Source organism: Pseudophryne corroboree, chromosome 8 (assembly GCF_028390025.1).
Source record: "Pseudophryne corroboree isolate aPseCor3 chromosome 8, aPseCor3.hap2, whole genome shotgun sequence".
In the NCBI taxonomy this organism is placed as follows: Eukaryota; Metazoa; Chordata; class Amphibia; order Anura; family Myobatrachidae; genus Pseudophryne; species Pseudophryne corroboree.
In genome coordinates, this window is record NC_086451.1 from 295,296,442 (window position 1) to 295,313,193 (window position 16,752).

General features: G+C 49.1%; 1 protein-coding gene across 1 annotated transcript in view; it reads left to right on the forward strand.

Annotated features, from left to right (window-relative positions):
• Positions 1-16,752, forward strand: part of LOC134948998 (UDP-N-acetylglucosamine transferase subunit ALG13 homolog) — a 93,206-nt gene that overhangs the window by 12,402 nt on the left and 64,052 nt on the right. Inside the window, exon 2 of the mRNA XM_063937326.1 lies at positions 15,236-15,398. Coding sequence (XP_063793396.1) covers positions 15,236-15,398 — 163 coding nt within the window. The remainder of the gene's footprint in view (positions 1-15,235; positions 15,399-16,752) is intronic.

Genomic DNA, 16,752 nt, shown 5'->3' on the forward strand with positions numbered 1-16,752 from the left:
CACCTGCGAATAACCCTGTCACCAAAGACAAGGGTGTCACTTCTGTGGTGGTTGCAGAAGGCTCACCTATTAGAAGGCCGCAGATTCGGCATTCAGGATTGGATCCTGGTGACCACGGACGCCAGCCTGAGAGGCTGGGGAGCAGTCACACAAGGAAGAAACTTCCAGGGAGTATGGACGAGTCTGGAAAAGTCTCTTCACATAAACATTCTGGAACTAAGAGCAATCTACAATGCTCTAAGCCAGGCGGAACTTCTCCTGCAAGGAAAGCCGGTGTTGATTCAGTCGGACAACATCACGGCGGTCGCCCATGTAAACAGGCAGGGCGGCACAAGAAGCAGGAGTGCAATGGCAGAAGCTGCCAAGATTCTTCGCTGGGCGGAGAATCACGTGATAGCACTGTCAGCAGTGTTCATCCCGGGCGTGGACAACTGGGAAGCAGACTTCCTCAGCAGACACGATCTTCATCCGGGAGAGTGGGGTCTACATCCAGAAGTCTTCAACATGTTAATAGACCGTTGGGAAAGACCAATTGTAGACATGATGGCGTCTCGCCTCAACAAGAAACTGGACAAATATTGCGCCAGGTCAAGAGATCCACAGGCAATAGCTGTGGACGCACTGGTAACTCCTTGGGTGTACCAGTCAGTGTATGTGTTTCCTCCTCTGCCGCTCATACCAAAGGTATTGAAGATCATACGGCAAAGAAGAGTAAGAACAATACTAGTGGTTCCGGATTGGCCGAGAAGGACTTGGTATCCGGAACTTCAAGAGATGCTCACGGACGAACCGTGGCCTCTACCTCTGAGAAGGGACCTGCTACAGCAGGGTCCCTGTCTTTTTCAAGACTTACCGCGGCTGCGTTTGACGGCATGGCGGTTGAACGCCAGATCCTAAAAGGGAAAGGCATTCCAGAAGAAGTCATTCCTACCTTGATTAAGGCACGGAAGGAAGTCACCGTGAAACATTATCACCGCATTTGGCGAAAATATGTAGCGTGGTGCGAGGATCGGAAGGTTCCGACGGAGGAATTCCAACTGGGTCGTTTCCTACATTTCCTGCAATCAGGATTATCTATGGGTCTCAAATTGGGATCCATTAAGGTTCAAATTTCGGCCCTGTCAATATTCTTCCAAAAAGAATTGGCCTCTGTCCCTGAGGTCCAGACTTTTGTCAAGGGAGTACTGCATATACAGCCTCCTGTGGTGCCTCCGGTGGCACCGTGGGATCTAAATGTAGTTTTAGATTTCCTCAAATCCCATTGGTTTGAACCATTGAAAAAGGTGGATTTGAAATATCTCACATTGAAAGTGACTATGTTACTAGCCCTGGCCTCTGCCAGGAGAGTATCTGAATTGGCGGCTTTATCTTATAAAAGTCCTTATCTAATCTTCCATTCGGATAGGGCAGAACTGCGGACTCGTCCGCATTTTCTCCCTAAAGTGGTATCAGCATTTCATCTGAACCAACCTATTGTGGTGCCTGCGGCCACTAGCGACTTGGAGGACTCCAAGTTGTTGGACGTTGTCAGAGCCTTAAAAATATACATTGCAAGGACGGCTGGAGTCAGAAAATCTGACTCGCTGTTTATATTGTATGCACCCAACAAGTTGGGCGCACCTGCTTCTAAGCAGTCGATTGCTCGTTGGATTTGTAACACAATTCAACTTGCACATTCTGTGGCAGGCCTGCCACAGCCTAAAACTGTAAAAGCCCACTCCACAAGGAAGGTGGGCTCATCTTGGGCGGCTGCCCGAGGGGTCTCGGCATTACAACTCTGCCGAGCAGCTACGTGGTCGGGGGAGAACACGTTTGTAAAATTTTACAAATTTGATACCCTGGCAAAGGAGGACCTGGAGTTCTCTCATTCGGTGCTGCAGAGTCATCCGCACTCTCCCGCCCGTTTGGGAGCTTTGGTATAATCCCCATGGTCCTTTCAGGAACCCCAGCATCCACTTAGGACGATAGAGAAAATAAGAATTTACTTACCGATAATTCTATTTCTCGGAGTCCGTAGTGGATGCTGGGCGCCCATCCCAAGTGCGGATTATCTGCAATACTTGTACATAGTTATTGTTAACTAATTCGGGTTATTGTTAAGGAGCCATCTTTAAGAGGCCCTTTCTGTTGTCATACTGTTAACTGGGTTTAGATCACAAGTTGTACGGTGTGATTGGTGTGGCTGGTATGAGTCTTACCCGGGATTCAAAATGCCTCCCTTATTGTGTATGCTCGTCCGGGCACAGTACCTAACTGGAGTCTGGAGGAGGGTCATGGGGGGAGGAGCCAGTGCACACCACCTGACCTAGTAAAGCTTTACTTTTTTGTGCCCTGTCTCCTGCGGAGCCGCTATTCCCCATGGTCCTTTCAGGAACCCCAGCATCCACTACGGACTCCGAGAAATAGAATTATCGGTAAGTAAATTCTTATTTTTACTTACCGATAAATCTATTTCTCGGAGTCCGTAGTGGATGCTGGGGTTCCTGAAAGGACCATGGGGAATAGCGGCTCCACAGGAGACAGGGCACAAAAAGTAAAGCTTTTCCGATCAGGTGGTGTGCACTGGCTCCTCCCCCTATGACCCTCCTCCAGACTCCAGTTAGGTACTGTGCCCGGACGAGCGTACACAATAAGGGAGGATTTTGAATCCCGGGTAAGACTCATACCAGCCACACCAATCACACCGTACAACTTGTGATCTAAACCCAGTTAACAGTATGATAACAGCGGAGCCTCTGAAAGATGGCTTCCTTCAACAATAACCCGAATTAGTTAACAATAACTATGTACAATTTATGCAGATAATCCGCACTTGGGATGGGCGCCCAGCATCCACTACGGACTCCGAGAAATAGATTTATCGGTAAGTAAAATCTTATTTTCTCTATCGTCCTAGTGGATGCTGGGGTTCCTGAAAGGACCATGGGGATTATACCAAAGCTCCCAAACGGGCGGGAGAGTGCGGATGACTCTGCAGCACCGAATGAGAGAACTCCAGGTCCTCCTTAGCCAGAGTATCAAATTTGTAAAATTTTACAAACGTGTTCTCCCCTGACCACGTAGCTGCTCGGCAAAGTTGTAATGCCGAGACCCCTCGGGCAGCCGCCCAAGATGAGCCCACCTTCCTTGTGGAGTGGGCCTTTACAGATTTAGGCTGTGGCAAGCCTGCCACAGAATGTGCAAGTTGGATTGTGCTACAGATCCAACGAGCAATCGTCTGCTTAGACGCAGGAGCACCCATCTTGTTGGGTGCATACAATATAAACAACGAGTCAGATTTTCTGACTCCAGCTGTCCTTGCAATATATATTTTTAATGCTCTGACAACGTCCAGTAACTTGGAGTCCTCCAAGTCACTTGTAGCCGCAGGCACTACAATAGGCTGGTTCAGATGAAATGCTGACACCACCTTAGGGAGAAAATGCGGACGAGTCCGCAGTTCTGCCCTGTCCGAATGGAAAATCAGATATGGGCTTTTGTAAGATAAAGCTGCCAATTCTGACACTCTCCTGGCAGAAGCCAGGGCTAGAAGCATGGTCACTTTCCATGTGAGATATTTCAAATCCACCTTTTTTAGTGGTTCAAACCAATGAGATTTTAGGAAGTCCAAAACCACATTTAGATCCCACGGTGCCACTGGAGGCACCACAGGAGGCTGTATATGCAGCACTCCCTTAACAAAGGTCTGGACTTCAGGGACTGAAGCCAATTCTTTTTGAAAGAAAATCGACAGGGCCGAAATTTGAACCTTAATAGATCCCAATTTGAGACCCATTGACAATCCTGATTGCAGGAAATGTAGGAATCGACCCAGTTGAAATTCCTCCGTCGGAGCACTCCGATCTTCGCACCACGCAACATATTTTCGCCAAATTCGGTGATAATGTTGCACGGTTACTTCCTTCCTTGCTTTAATCAAAGTAGGAATGACTTCTTCCGGCATGCCTCTTTCCTTTAGGATCCGGCGTTCAACCGCCATGCCGTCAAACGCAGCCGCGGTAAGTCTTGAAACAGACAGGGACCCTGCTGAAGCAAGTCCCTCCTTAGAGGTAGAGGCCACGGATCTTCCGTGATCATCTCTTGAAGTTCCGGGTACCAAGTCCTCCTTGGCCAATCCGGAACCACTAGTATCGTTCTTACGCCTCTTTGCCGTATAATTCTCAATACTTTTGGTATGAGAGGCAGAGGAGGAAACACATACACCGACTGGTACACCCAAGGCGTTACCAGCGCGTCCACAGCTATTGCCTGCGGATCTCTTGACCTGGCGCAATACCTGTCCAGTTTTTTGTTGAGGCGAGACGCCATCATGTCCACCATTGGTCTTTCCCAACGGGTTACCAGCATGTGGAAGACTTCTGGATGAAGTCCCCACTCTCCCGGGTGAAGATCGTGTCTGCTGAGGAAGTCTGCTTCCCAGTTGTCCACTCCCGGGATGAACACTGCTGACAGTGCTATCACATGATTCTCTGCCCAGCGAAGAATCCTTGCAGCTTCTGCCATTGCCCTCCTGCTTCTTGTGCCGCCCTGTCTGTTCACATGGGCGACTGCCGTGATGTTGTCCGACTGGATCAATACCGGTTTTCCCTGAAGCAGAGGTTCTGCCTGGTTTAGAGCATTGTATATTGCTCTTAGTTCCAGAATGTTTATGTGAAGAGACGTTTCCAGGCTCGTCCATACTCCCTGGAAGTTTCTTCCTTGTGTGACTGCTCCCCAGCCTCTCAGGCTGGCGTCCGTGGTCACCAGGATCCAATCCTGTATGCCGAATCTGCGGCCCTCCAATAGATGAGCACTCTGCAACCACCACAGAAGAGACACCCTTGTCCTTGGAGACAGGGTTATCCGTAGGTGCATCTGAAGATGCGACCCTGACCATTTGTCCAACAGATCCCTTTGGAAAATTCTTGCGTGGAATCTGCCGAATGGAATCGCTTCGTAAGAAGCCACCATTTTTCCCAGGACTCTTGTGCATTGATGTACAGACACCTTTCCTGGTTTTAGGAGGTTCCTGACAAGCTCGGATAACTCCTTGGCTTTTTCCTCCGGGAGAAAAACCTTTTTCTGAACCGTGTCCAGAATCATCCCTAGGAACAGCAGACGAGTTGTCGGCATTAACTGGGATTTTGGAATATTCAGAATCCACCCGTGCTGTTTTAGCACTTCTTGAGACAGTGCTAATCCCATCTCTAGCTGTTCTCTGGACCTCGCCCTTATTAGGAGATCGTCCAAGTATGGGATAATTAATACGCCTTTTCTTCGAAGAAGAATCATCATCTCGGCCATTACCTTTGTAAAGATCCGAGGTGCCGTGGACAATCCGAACGGCAGCGTCTGAAACTGATAGTGACAGTTTTGTACAACGAACCTGAGGTACCCCTGGTGTGAGGGGTAAATTGGAACGTGGAGATACGCATCCTTGATGTCCAAGGATACCATAAAGTCCCCCTCTTCCAGGTTCGCTATCACTGCTCTGAGTGACTCCATTTTGAACTTGAACTTCTTTATGTACAGGTTCAAGGACTTCAGATTTAGAATAGGCCTTACCGAGCCATCCGGCTTCGGTACCACAAAAAGAGTGGAATAATACCCCTTCCCTTGTTGCAGAAGAGGTACCTTGACTATCACCTGCTGAGAGTACAGCTTGTGAATGGCTTCCAACACCGTCTCCCTTTCGGAGGGGGACGTTGGTAAAGCAGACCTCAGGAAACGGCGAGGTGGATCTGTCTCTAATTCCAACCTGTATCCCTGAGATATTATCTGCAGGATCCAGGGATCTACTTGCGAGTGAGCCCACTGCGCGCTGTAATTTTTGAGACGACCGCCCACCGTCCCCGAGTCCGCTTGAGAAGCCCCAGCGTCATGCTGAGGCTTTTGTAGAAGCCGGGGAGGGCTTCTGATCCTGGGAAGGAGCTGCGTGTTGCTGTCCCTTCCCTCGACCTTTGCCTCGTGGCAAATATGAATAGCCCTTTGCTCTCTTATTTTTAAAGGAACGAAAGGGCTGCGGTTGAAAAGTCGGTGCCTTTTTCTGTTGGGGAGTGACTTGAGGTAGAAAGGTGGATTTCCCGGCTGTAGCCGTGGCCACCAAATCTGATAGACCGACTCCAAATAACTCCTCCCCCTTATACGGCAAAACTTCCATATGCCGTTTTGAATCCGCATCGCCTGTCCACTGTCGCGTCCATAAAGCTCTTCTGGCCGAAATGGACATAGCACTTACCCGTGATGCCAGTGTGCATATATCCCTCTGTGCATCACGCATATAAAGAAATGCATCCTTTATTTGTTCTAACGACAGTAAAATATTGTCCCTGTCCAGGGTATCAATATTTTCAATCAGGGATTCTGACCAAACTACCCCCGCACTGCCCATCCAGGCAGTTGCTACAGCTGGTCGTAGTATAACACCTGCATGTGTGTATATACTTTTTTGGATATTTTCCATCCTCCTATCTGATGGATCTTTAAGTGCGGCCGTCTCAGGAGAGGGTAACGCCACTTGTTTAGATAAGCGTGTTAGCGCCTTGTCCACCCTAGGAGGTGTTTCCCAGCGCTCCCTAACCTCTGGCGGGAAAGGGTATAATGCCAATAATTTCTTTGAAATTATCAGCTTTTTATCAGGGGCAACCCACGCTTCATTACACACGTCATTTAGTTCTTCTGATTCAGGAAAAACTATAGGTAGTTTTTTCATACCCCACATAATACCCTGTTTAGTGGTACCTGTAGTATCAGCTAAATGTAACGCCTCCTTCATTGCCAAAATCATATAACGTGTGGCCCTACTGGAAAATACGGTTGATTCGTCACCGTCACCACTGGAGTCATCGCCTGTGTCTGGGTCTGTGTCGACCGACTGAGGCAAAGGGCGTTTCACAGCCCCTGACGGTGTTTGAGTCGCCTGGACAGGCACTAATTGATTGTCCGGCCGTCTCATGTCGTCAAACGACTGCTTTAGCGTGTTGACACTATCCCGTAGTTCCATAAATAAAGGCATCCATTCTGGTGTCGACCCCCTAGGAGGTGACATCCCCATATTTGGCAATTGCTCCGCCTCCACACCAATATCGTCCTCATACATGTCGACACACACGTACCGACACACAGCAGACACACAGGGAATGCTCCTAATGAAGACAGGACCCACTAGCCCTTTGGGGAGACAGAGGGAGAGTTTGCCAGCACACACCAAAAGCGCTATATATATATCAGGGATAGCCTTATAATAAGTGCTCCCCTATAGCTGCTTTGTTATATAAAAATATCGCCATAAATTTGCCCCCCCTCTCTGTTTTACCCTGTTTCTGTAGTGCAGTGCAGGGGAGAGACCTGGGAGCCGTCCTGACCAGCGGAGCTGTGAGAGGAAATGGCGCCGTGTGCTGAGGAGATAGGCCCCGCCCCTTTTCCGGCGGGCTCGTCTCCCGCTATTTTGAGAAATTAGGCAGGGGTTAAATATCTCCATATAGCCTCTAGGGCTATATGTGAGGTATTTTTAGCCTTTATAGGTACTCATTTGCCTCCCAGGGCGCCCCCCTCCCAGCGCCCTGCACCCTCAGTGACTGCCGTGTGAAGTGTGCTGAGAGGAAAATGGCGCACAGCTGCAGTGCTGTGCGCTACCTTTAGAAGACTGCAGGAGTCTTCAGCCGCCGATTCTGGACCTCTTCTGTCTTCAGCATCTGCAAGGGGGCCGGCGGCGCGGCTCCGGTGACCATCCAGGCTGTACCTGTGATCGTCCCTCTGGAGCTTGATGTCCAGTAGCCAAGAAGCCAATCCATCCTGCACGCAGGTGAGTTGACTCCTTCTCCCCTCAGTCCCTCGCTGCAGTGATCCTGTTGCCAGCAGGAATCACTGTAACATAAAAAACCTAGCTAAACTTTCTCTAAGCAGCTCTTTAGGAGAGCCACCTAGATTGCACCCTTCTCGGCCGGGCACAAAAATCTAACTGGAGTCTGGAGGAGGGTCATAGGGGGAGGAGCCAGTGCACACCACCTGATCGGAAAAGCTTTACTTTTTGTGCCCTGTCTCCTGCGGAGCCGCTATTCCCCATGGTCCTTTCAGGAACCCCAGCATCCACTAGGACGATAGAGAAACTACCAATAGTTTTTCCCCCATCTGAAGAATTAAATGAAGTGTGTGAAGAAGCGTGGGTTTTCCCTGATAAGAAATTGGTGATTTCAAAAAAATTACTAATGGCGTTCCCTTTCTCGCCAGAGGATAGGTCACGTTGGGAAACTCCCCCTAGGGTGGATAAAGCGCTTACACGTTTGTCTAAAAAGGTGGCACTACCGTCTCCGGATACGGCCGCCCTAAAGGAACCTGCTGATAGAAAGCAGGAGGCTATCCTAAAGTCTATATATACACACACTGGTGTTATACTGAGACCAGCTATTGCTTCAGCGTGGATGTGCAGTGCTGCTGCTGCTTGGTCAGATTCCCTGTCAGAAAATATTGACACCCTGGACAGGGACACTATATTGCTAACCGTAGAGCATATAAAAGACTCAGTCTTGTACATGAGAGATGCACAGAGGGAGATCTGCCGGCTGGCATCTAGAATAAGTGCATTGTCCATTTCTGCTAGGAGAGGCTTATGGACTCGGCAGTGGACAGGGGATGCAGATTCTAAAAGGCACATGGAAGTTTTGCCTTATAAGGGTGAGGAGTTATTCGGGGATGGTCTCTCAGACCTTGTTTCCACAGCAACAGCTGGGAAGTCAGCATTTTTACCCCATGTCCCCTCACAGCCTAAGAAAGCGCCGTATTATCAGGTACAGTCCTTTCGACCCCAGAAAAACAGGCGGGGAAAAGGCGGGTCCTTTCTGTCTAGAGGAAGGGGGAAAAAGCTGCACCACGCAGCAGGTTCCCAGGAACAAAAGTCCTCCCCCGCTTCTTCCAAGTCCGCCGCATGACGGTGGGGCTCCACAGGCAAAGCCAGGTACGGTGGGGGGCCGCCTCAAAAATTTCAGCGATCAGTGGGTTCGCTCACGGGTGGATCCCTGGATCCTTCAAGTAGTATCTCAGGGGTACAAGCTGGAATTCGAGGCGCCTCCCCCCCGCCGTTTCCTCAAATCGGCCTTACCGACAACTCCCTCGGGCAGGGAGGCTGTACTAGAGGCAATTCACAAGCTGTATTCCCAGCAGGTGATAGTCAAAGTACCCCTACTTCAACAAGGACGGGGTTACTATTCCACACTGTTTGTGGTACCGAAACCGGACGGTTCGGTGAGACCCATTTTAAATTTGAAATCCTTGAACACATACATAAAAAGATTCAAGTTCAAGATGGAATCGCTCAGGGCGGTTATTGCAAGCCTGGACGAGGGGGATTACATGGTATCCCTGGACATCAAGGATGCTTACCTGCATGTCCCAATTTACCTTCCTCACCAGGAGTACCTCAGATTTGTGGTACAGGATTGCCATTACCAATTCCAGACACTACCGTTTGGACTGTCCACGGCACCGAGGGTGTTTACCAAGGTAATGGCAGAAATGATGATACTCCTTCGAAAAAAGGGAGTTTTAATTATCCCGTACTTGGACGATCTCCTAATAAAGGCGAGGTCCAGGGAGCAGTTACTGGTCGGAGTAGCACTATCTCGGGAAGTGCTACAACAGCATGGCTGGATTCTAAACATTCCAAAGTCACAACTAGTTCCTTCCACACGCTTACTGTTCCTGGGGATGATTCTGGACACAGAACAGAATAAAGTTTCTCCCGCAGGAGAAAGCCAAGGAGCTGTCATCTCTAGTCAGAGACCTCCTAAAACCAAAACGGGTATCGGTGCATCACTGCACACGAGTCCTGGGAAAAATGGTGGCTTCGTACGAAGCAATTCCATTCGGCAGGTTCCATGCAAGGACCTTCCAGTGGGACCTCTTGGACAAGTGGTCGGGATCGCATCTTCAGATGCATCAACTGATAACCCTGTCTCCAAGGACGAGGGTGTCTCTACTGTGGTGGCTGCAGAGTGCTCATCTTCTAGTGGGCCGCAGATTCGACATACAGGACTGGGTCCTGGTGACCACGGATGCCAGCCTTCGGGGCTGGGGCGCAGTCAAACAGGGAAGAAATTTCCAGGGACTTTGGTCAAGTCAGGAGTCGTCCCTACACATAAACATTCTGGAACTGAGGGCCATTTACAATGCCCTAAGTCAGGCAAGGCCCCTGCTTCAAAACCAGCCGGTTCTGATCCAATCAGACAACATCACGGCAGTCGCCCATGTAAACCGACAGGGCGGCACAAGAAGCAGGGTGGCCATGGCAGAAGCCACAAGGATTCTCCGATGGGCGGAAAATCACGTACTAGCAATGTCAGCAGTGTTCATTCCGGGAGTGGACAACTGGGAAGCAGACTTCCTCAGCAGACACGACCTACACCCGGGAGAGTGGGGACTTCATCCAGAAGTCTTCCTACTGTTGGTAAACCGCTGGGAAAGGCCACAAGTGGACATGATGGCGTCCCGCCTCAACAAGAAGCTAAAGAGATATTGCGCCAGGTCAAGGGACCCTCAGGCGATAGCTGTGGACGCTCTAGTGACACCGTGGGTGTACCAGTCGGTCTATGTGTTCCCTCCTCTGCCCCTCATACCAAAGGTGCTGAGAATAATAAGAAGGCGAGGAGTAAGAACGATACTCGTGGTTCCGGATTGGCCAAGAAGAGCTTGGTACCCGGAACTTCAAGAAATGTTATCAGAGGACCCATGGCCTCTACCGCTCAGACAGGATCTGCTACAGCAGGGGCCCTGTCTGTTCCAAGACTTACCGCGGCTGCGTTTGACGGCATGGCGGTTGAATTTCGGATCCTAAAGGAAAAGGGCATTCCGGAGGAAGTCATTCCTACACTGATAAAAGCCAGGAAAGAAGTAACCGCAAACCATTATCACCGCATTTGGCGAAAATATGTTGCGTGGTGTGAGGCCAGGAAGGCCCCTACAGAGGAATTTCAGCTGGGTCGTTTTCTGCACTTCCTACAGTCAGGAGTGACTATGGGCCTAAAATTGGGTTCCATTAAGGTCCAGATTTCGGCTCTGTCGATTTTCTTCCAGAAAGAACTGACTTCATTGCCTGAAGTTCAGACTTTTGTAAAGGGAGTGCTTCATATTCAGCCCCCTTTTGTGCCTCCTGTGGCGCCTTGGGATCTCAATGTAGTGTTGAGTTTCCTAAAATCACATTGGTTTGAACCACTTAAAACCGTGGATCTCAAATATCTCACGTGGAAAGTGGTCATGTTATTGGCCTTGGCTTCGGCCAGGCGTGTGTCAGAAATGGCGGCTTTGTCATGTAAAAGCCCTTATCTGATTTTCCATATGGATAGGGCAGAATTGAGGACTCGTCCCCAGTTTCTCCCTAAGGTGGTATCAGCTTTTCACTTGAACCAACCTATTGTGGTGCCTGCGGCTACTAAGGACTTGGAGGATTCCAAGTTACTGGACGTAGTCAGGGCCTTGAAAATTTATGTTTCCAGGACGGCTGGAGTCAGGAAAACTGACTCGCTTTTTATCCTGTATGCACCCAACAAAATAGGTGCTCCTGCTTCTAAGCAGACTATTGCTCGCTGGATTTGTAGCACAATTCAGCTGGCGCATTCTGCGGCTTGATTGCCGCATCCTAAATCAGTGAAAGCCCATTCCACGGGGAAGGTGGGCTCATCTTGGGCGGCTGCCCGAGGGGTCTCGGCTTTACAACTTTGCCGAGCTGCTACTTGGTCAGGGGCAAACACGTTTGCTAAATTCTACAAATTTGATACCCTGGCTGAGGAGGACCTTGAGTTCTCTCATTCGGTGCTGCAGAGTCATCCGCACTCTCCCGCCCGTTTGGGAGCTTTGGTATAATCCCCATGGTCCTTACGGAGTCCCCAGCATCCACTAGGACGTCAGAGAAAATAAGAATTTACTCACCGGTAATTCTATTTCTCGTAGTCCGTAGTGGATGCTGGGCGCCCATCCCAAGTGCGGATTGTCTGCAATACTTGTATATAGTTATTGCCTAACTAAAGGGTTATTGTTGAGCCATCTATTGAGAGGCTCATTTGTATTTCATACTGTTAACTGGGTTTAATATCACGAGTTATACGGTGTGATTGGTGTGGCTGGTATGAGTCTTACCCGGGATTCAAAATCCTTCCTTATTGTGTCAGCTCTTCCGGGCACAGTATCCTAACTGAGGTCTGGAGGAGGGGCATAGAGGGAGGTGCCAGTGCACACCAGGTAGTACCAAATCTTTCTTTTAGTGTGCCCAGTCTCCTGCGGAGCCCGTCTATTCCCCATGGTCCTTACGGAGTCCCCAGCATCCACTACGGACTACGAGAAATAGAATTACCGGTGAGTAAATTCTTATTTTTCCCCTACAACGTCTGAAGCTGCAAGGACAAAAATCCTGCCGCTGGAGATTAGCGCACGGGGGGTGCCTGGAGCTAATTGAATCAGGCAGCTTGATCATTTAGTTGTGGGTTAAACCCCACAGGTAATTGAAAATAGAAAAGGTAAAAAAGTGTGTTGAATCAAAAGAATAATGGTAGGATTTTTAAATGTAAAATGAAGTTAGCAGCATTATGATTTGAGCTGGGCTGATGGATGTGCGAGTAGAAATCAACCTACCATAATTACGAGCGCAACTCAAGCTGCGTACTGCAGCTCTCCTCTAATTACATTTTCCCCAGTGTTTATTTTTTGTAACTAGTAGATTGCATCTCAGATCTGCAGCATTTTGGAGCTGCGTAGATGCAAAGTTTCTCATTTTACGGGAGTTGTGCAGCTTTCCATATGCTATATAGCTTTCCAAGGTTATAATACTTAAAATGTCAACGTGGTTAATCCGAGGGTAACATGAGTTATAGTAGGTAACTAGTCATAAAACATTATTTAGCAAGTATGTAGAATCATCACAACTTAAAACAGGTTGAACACGATGGACAATTTGCCTCTATTCAACCTCAAATACTATGTTACTATATGTCTGCTTGGTTGTTTGACAGAAATTAATCAATTCTAAGGTCTTGTACAAACAGACATTGACAAACAACAACTCCTCCCTATACATTGTGAAGGGAACCATTTTGGGAAGTTCACACTATTCCTTGGCCTCAGTTTCCCTGAACTACTGATCAGAATTGAGAAGCCGCATACTAATGTTAAGGGCCTGATTCAGACTTGCCTGCTAATGCGGCTGCATCGCAGTGTGCCGTACACCAGCAAACTGCACACGTGCAGCGGTTGCATCGCACCTGCACCATCATTCACATTGCGGGCGCATCCCTGAAGGATGCGTCCACAACGTGATTGACAGCGGCTGGTGATGACACAGCGTTTCGCGCACGTGGCGGGATGAACGGGGGCGTGCTGGGGGCATTTTTGGGGCAGCTGCGTGATGTCACATGCAGTTGCTCCGATTAAAAAAATGGTGGCGGACCTGACACGCTGGCAAGGGTCAACCTTAATTCGAAGTGTCCGCAATTAAATTGCGGACACATCACGAGGCAGCGCCACACATGCTAGGTGGCCATGCATTGTGCGGCGCGGCCCCCAGCATGTGAGGAGATGGATGCAGATCTTGCGGCGTATGCAGTGATCTGCGTCCATCTCTGAATAACCCCCTAAGTCCGCAAACACCTCTCTCTACTGTGTATAGGCACTAGGTATACTTTGAGTTTTAAGCAAAGTCTTCCCCTATGGTCCCATTTTTTTTTTTTTTTTGTAGTCTGTTCCAAAATCATGACGTGAATCACATCTAGTTTAAAGTACACATGCAATCACTTGTGTAACTACAGTTTAGTGCAGGTTTCCAAATTTGATACAAGATAGCGTTACAAGAGACATATAGGTAATACAAAATGAAATAAACCAGCTCCTGGCTTCCAGCAAACTGATATAACTGCAGCGATCTGAAGCTGTATTTGAAGGGGATATAGGACTTCATTCAGTTCTCATCGCGGCGCCAATGGCCATGCACAGGTCCCATCCTGCGGGTCCCGGCAGCATTGGCTGCGAATACCTCTGCCTGATTGATAGGCAGAGGCGTTTGCGGCGCGGCGACGTGATGTTGTGGGGGCGGGACTCTACAAACGGGGGGAGCGGTTCGACGCCATTTTTGGGGCAGCTGCGTGATGTCACACGCAGCTATTCTGATGGAGAAAATAGTGGCGGTGCACCTGTCTGCAGCCAGGCTGCGAAGGGAGGGGGCATTCACAGTTGCTGCGACTGCAATCTACTTGTTGGTGGATTGCAGTTAGAATGTGGTCACAGCCACTGGGCAGCGGGTAGCATGCTGGGCGGTCCCCGGCATGCCATAAAAATGGTTGCAGAGTCTGCTTTTAAGCAGAATCTGCAATCCACCCTGAATAGGGTCCATAGTCGGGATCCAGACAGCGGAATGCCAATGGTCACAATGGCGACAGATCCTGCAGATGAGTATTAGGGTTAGGCATTAGGGGGAGGGTTAGGCTGCGTGAGGGGTGGGCTATGGATGGGGTTAGTATACCCGCCGGGATCCGTTGAAATTCTGACCGTAGGTATTTTGACTGCCGGTATTTCTTACCCAACCCATTTGAAGATACGTGCCTTAATTTGTGGTAATGGTAAACTTTAGGTAGAACATGAAGAAATTTTAAATTGCATACACTGAATTACATTTTTCAATGGAATTTACTATACCTTTTTCTTTATAGTCCAGTCTGCTTGAACAACATCCTTTTCTGTTGCCTATGTATGTTTAAGTATCATAAAGCTAGATGGTTATTGCTTTCAGAGGAGTTGGATAACAACATCATTTTTGTGGGTTAAATGCCTAGGACGTTATGTGGATATTAAGAAATGAGAGCTCTTATGGGCCCTACACACCTAGCGAGTGGCCGCTGAGGTGCCCGACTGCTGATACGGCTGGCGGGCGACCAGGTGGCTGGGGGGAGGTGATGGGGGGAGTGAAGTTTCTTCACTTCCCCCTTCACCCGGCTCCATAGCATTGCATGCTAATATGGACGAGATTGTCCATATTGGCCCGCATGTTTAAACGAGCCGGCACTAACGATGAACGAGCGCGGGGCCGCGCATCGTTCATCGTTGGTGCATACACACTGAAAGATATGAACGATATCTTGTTCATTAATGAACGAGATCGTTCATATCTTTAAGTGAAATCGCCAAGTGTGTAGGGCCTATTACATTGAATTGAACATTCCAAATGGGAAGATCCAGGGATGTTGTTTCATCACTGATAACATGTTACTCTTTCCTCCTCCAGATTTTAAAAGACCTGGGCTACAACAGACTTATTCTTCAGATTGGGAGGGGGACAGTAGAACCAAAGTCCTATGATACACCTGAATTTACCCTGGAAGTTTTCAGATACAAGGACTCCCTTGCAGAAGACATAAGGAATGCTGATCTGGTTATAAGCCATGCAGGTACTTCATGCCTTGTACATGTGTTCAGTTTACTTGTTAGCAAATTACCTGTATATAGTAGTAGAAAATAATAATAAATATAATAAATGCTAAATGTATTTCTCTAACGTCCTAGTGGATGCTGGGGACTCCGTCAGGACCATGGGGATTAGCGGCTCCGCAGGAGACAGGGCACAAATATAAAGCTTTAGGATCAGGTGGTGTGCACTGGCTCCTCCCCCTATGACCCTCCTCCAAGCCTCAGTTAGGTTTTTGTGCCCGTCCGAGCAGGGTGCAAACTAGGTGGCTCTCCTAAAGAGCTGCTTAGAAAAAGTTTTTAGGTTTTTTATTTTCAGTGAGTCCTGCTGGCAACAGGCTCACTGCATCGAGGGACTTAGGGGAGAGAAGTCAACTCACCTGCGTGCAGGATGGATTGGCTTCTTAGGCTACTGGACACCATTAGCTCCAGAGGGATCGAACACAGGCCCAGCCATGGAGTCCGGTCCCGGAGCCGCGCCGCCGACCCCCCTTGCAGATGCCGAAGATGGAAGAGGTCCAGAAGCAGGCGGCAGAAGACTTTTCAGTCTTCCTGAGGTAGCGCACAGCACTGCAGCTGTGCGCCATTGTTGTCAGCACACTTCACACAGCGGTCACGGAGGGTGCAGGGCGCTGGGGGGGCGCCCTGGGCAGCAATGTATAATACCTTTTTATGGCTAAAAAATACATCACATATAGCCCTTGAGGCTATATGGATGTATTTAACCCCTGCCAGATCTCACAAACTCCGGAGAAGAGCCCGCCGAAATAGGGGGCTTATTCTCCTCAGCACACAGCGCCATTTTCCTGCTCAGCTCCGCTGTGAGGAAGGCTCCCAGGACTCTCCCCTGCACTGCACTACAGAAACAGGGTAAAACAGAGAGGGGGGGCACTTTTTTTGGCGATATTACTATATTTAAGCTGCTATAAGGATACAACACTTATATAGGGTTGTTCCCATATATATTATAGCGCTTGGGTGTGTGCTGGCAAACTCTCCCTCTGTCTCCCCAAAGGGCTAGTGGGGTCCTGTCTTCAATAGAGCATTCCCTGTGTGTCTGCTGTGTGTCGGTACGTGTGTGTCGACATGTATGAGGACGATGTTGGTGTGGAGGCAGAGCAATTGCCGGTAATGGTGATGTCACCCCCCAGGGAGTCGACACCGGAATGGATGGCTTTGTTTATGGAATTACGTGATAATGTCAGCACATTACAAAAATCAGTTGACGACATGAGACGGCCGGAAAACCAGTTAGTACCTGCCCAGGCGTCTCAGACACCGTCAGGGGCTGTAAAACGCCCTTTACCTCAGTCGGTCGACACAGACCCAGACACGGAC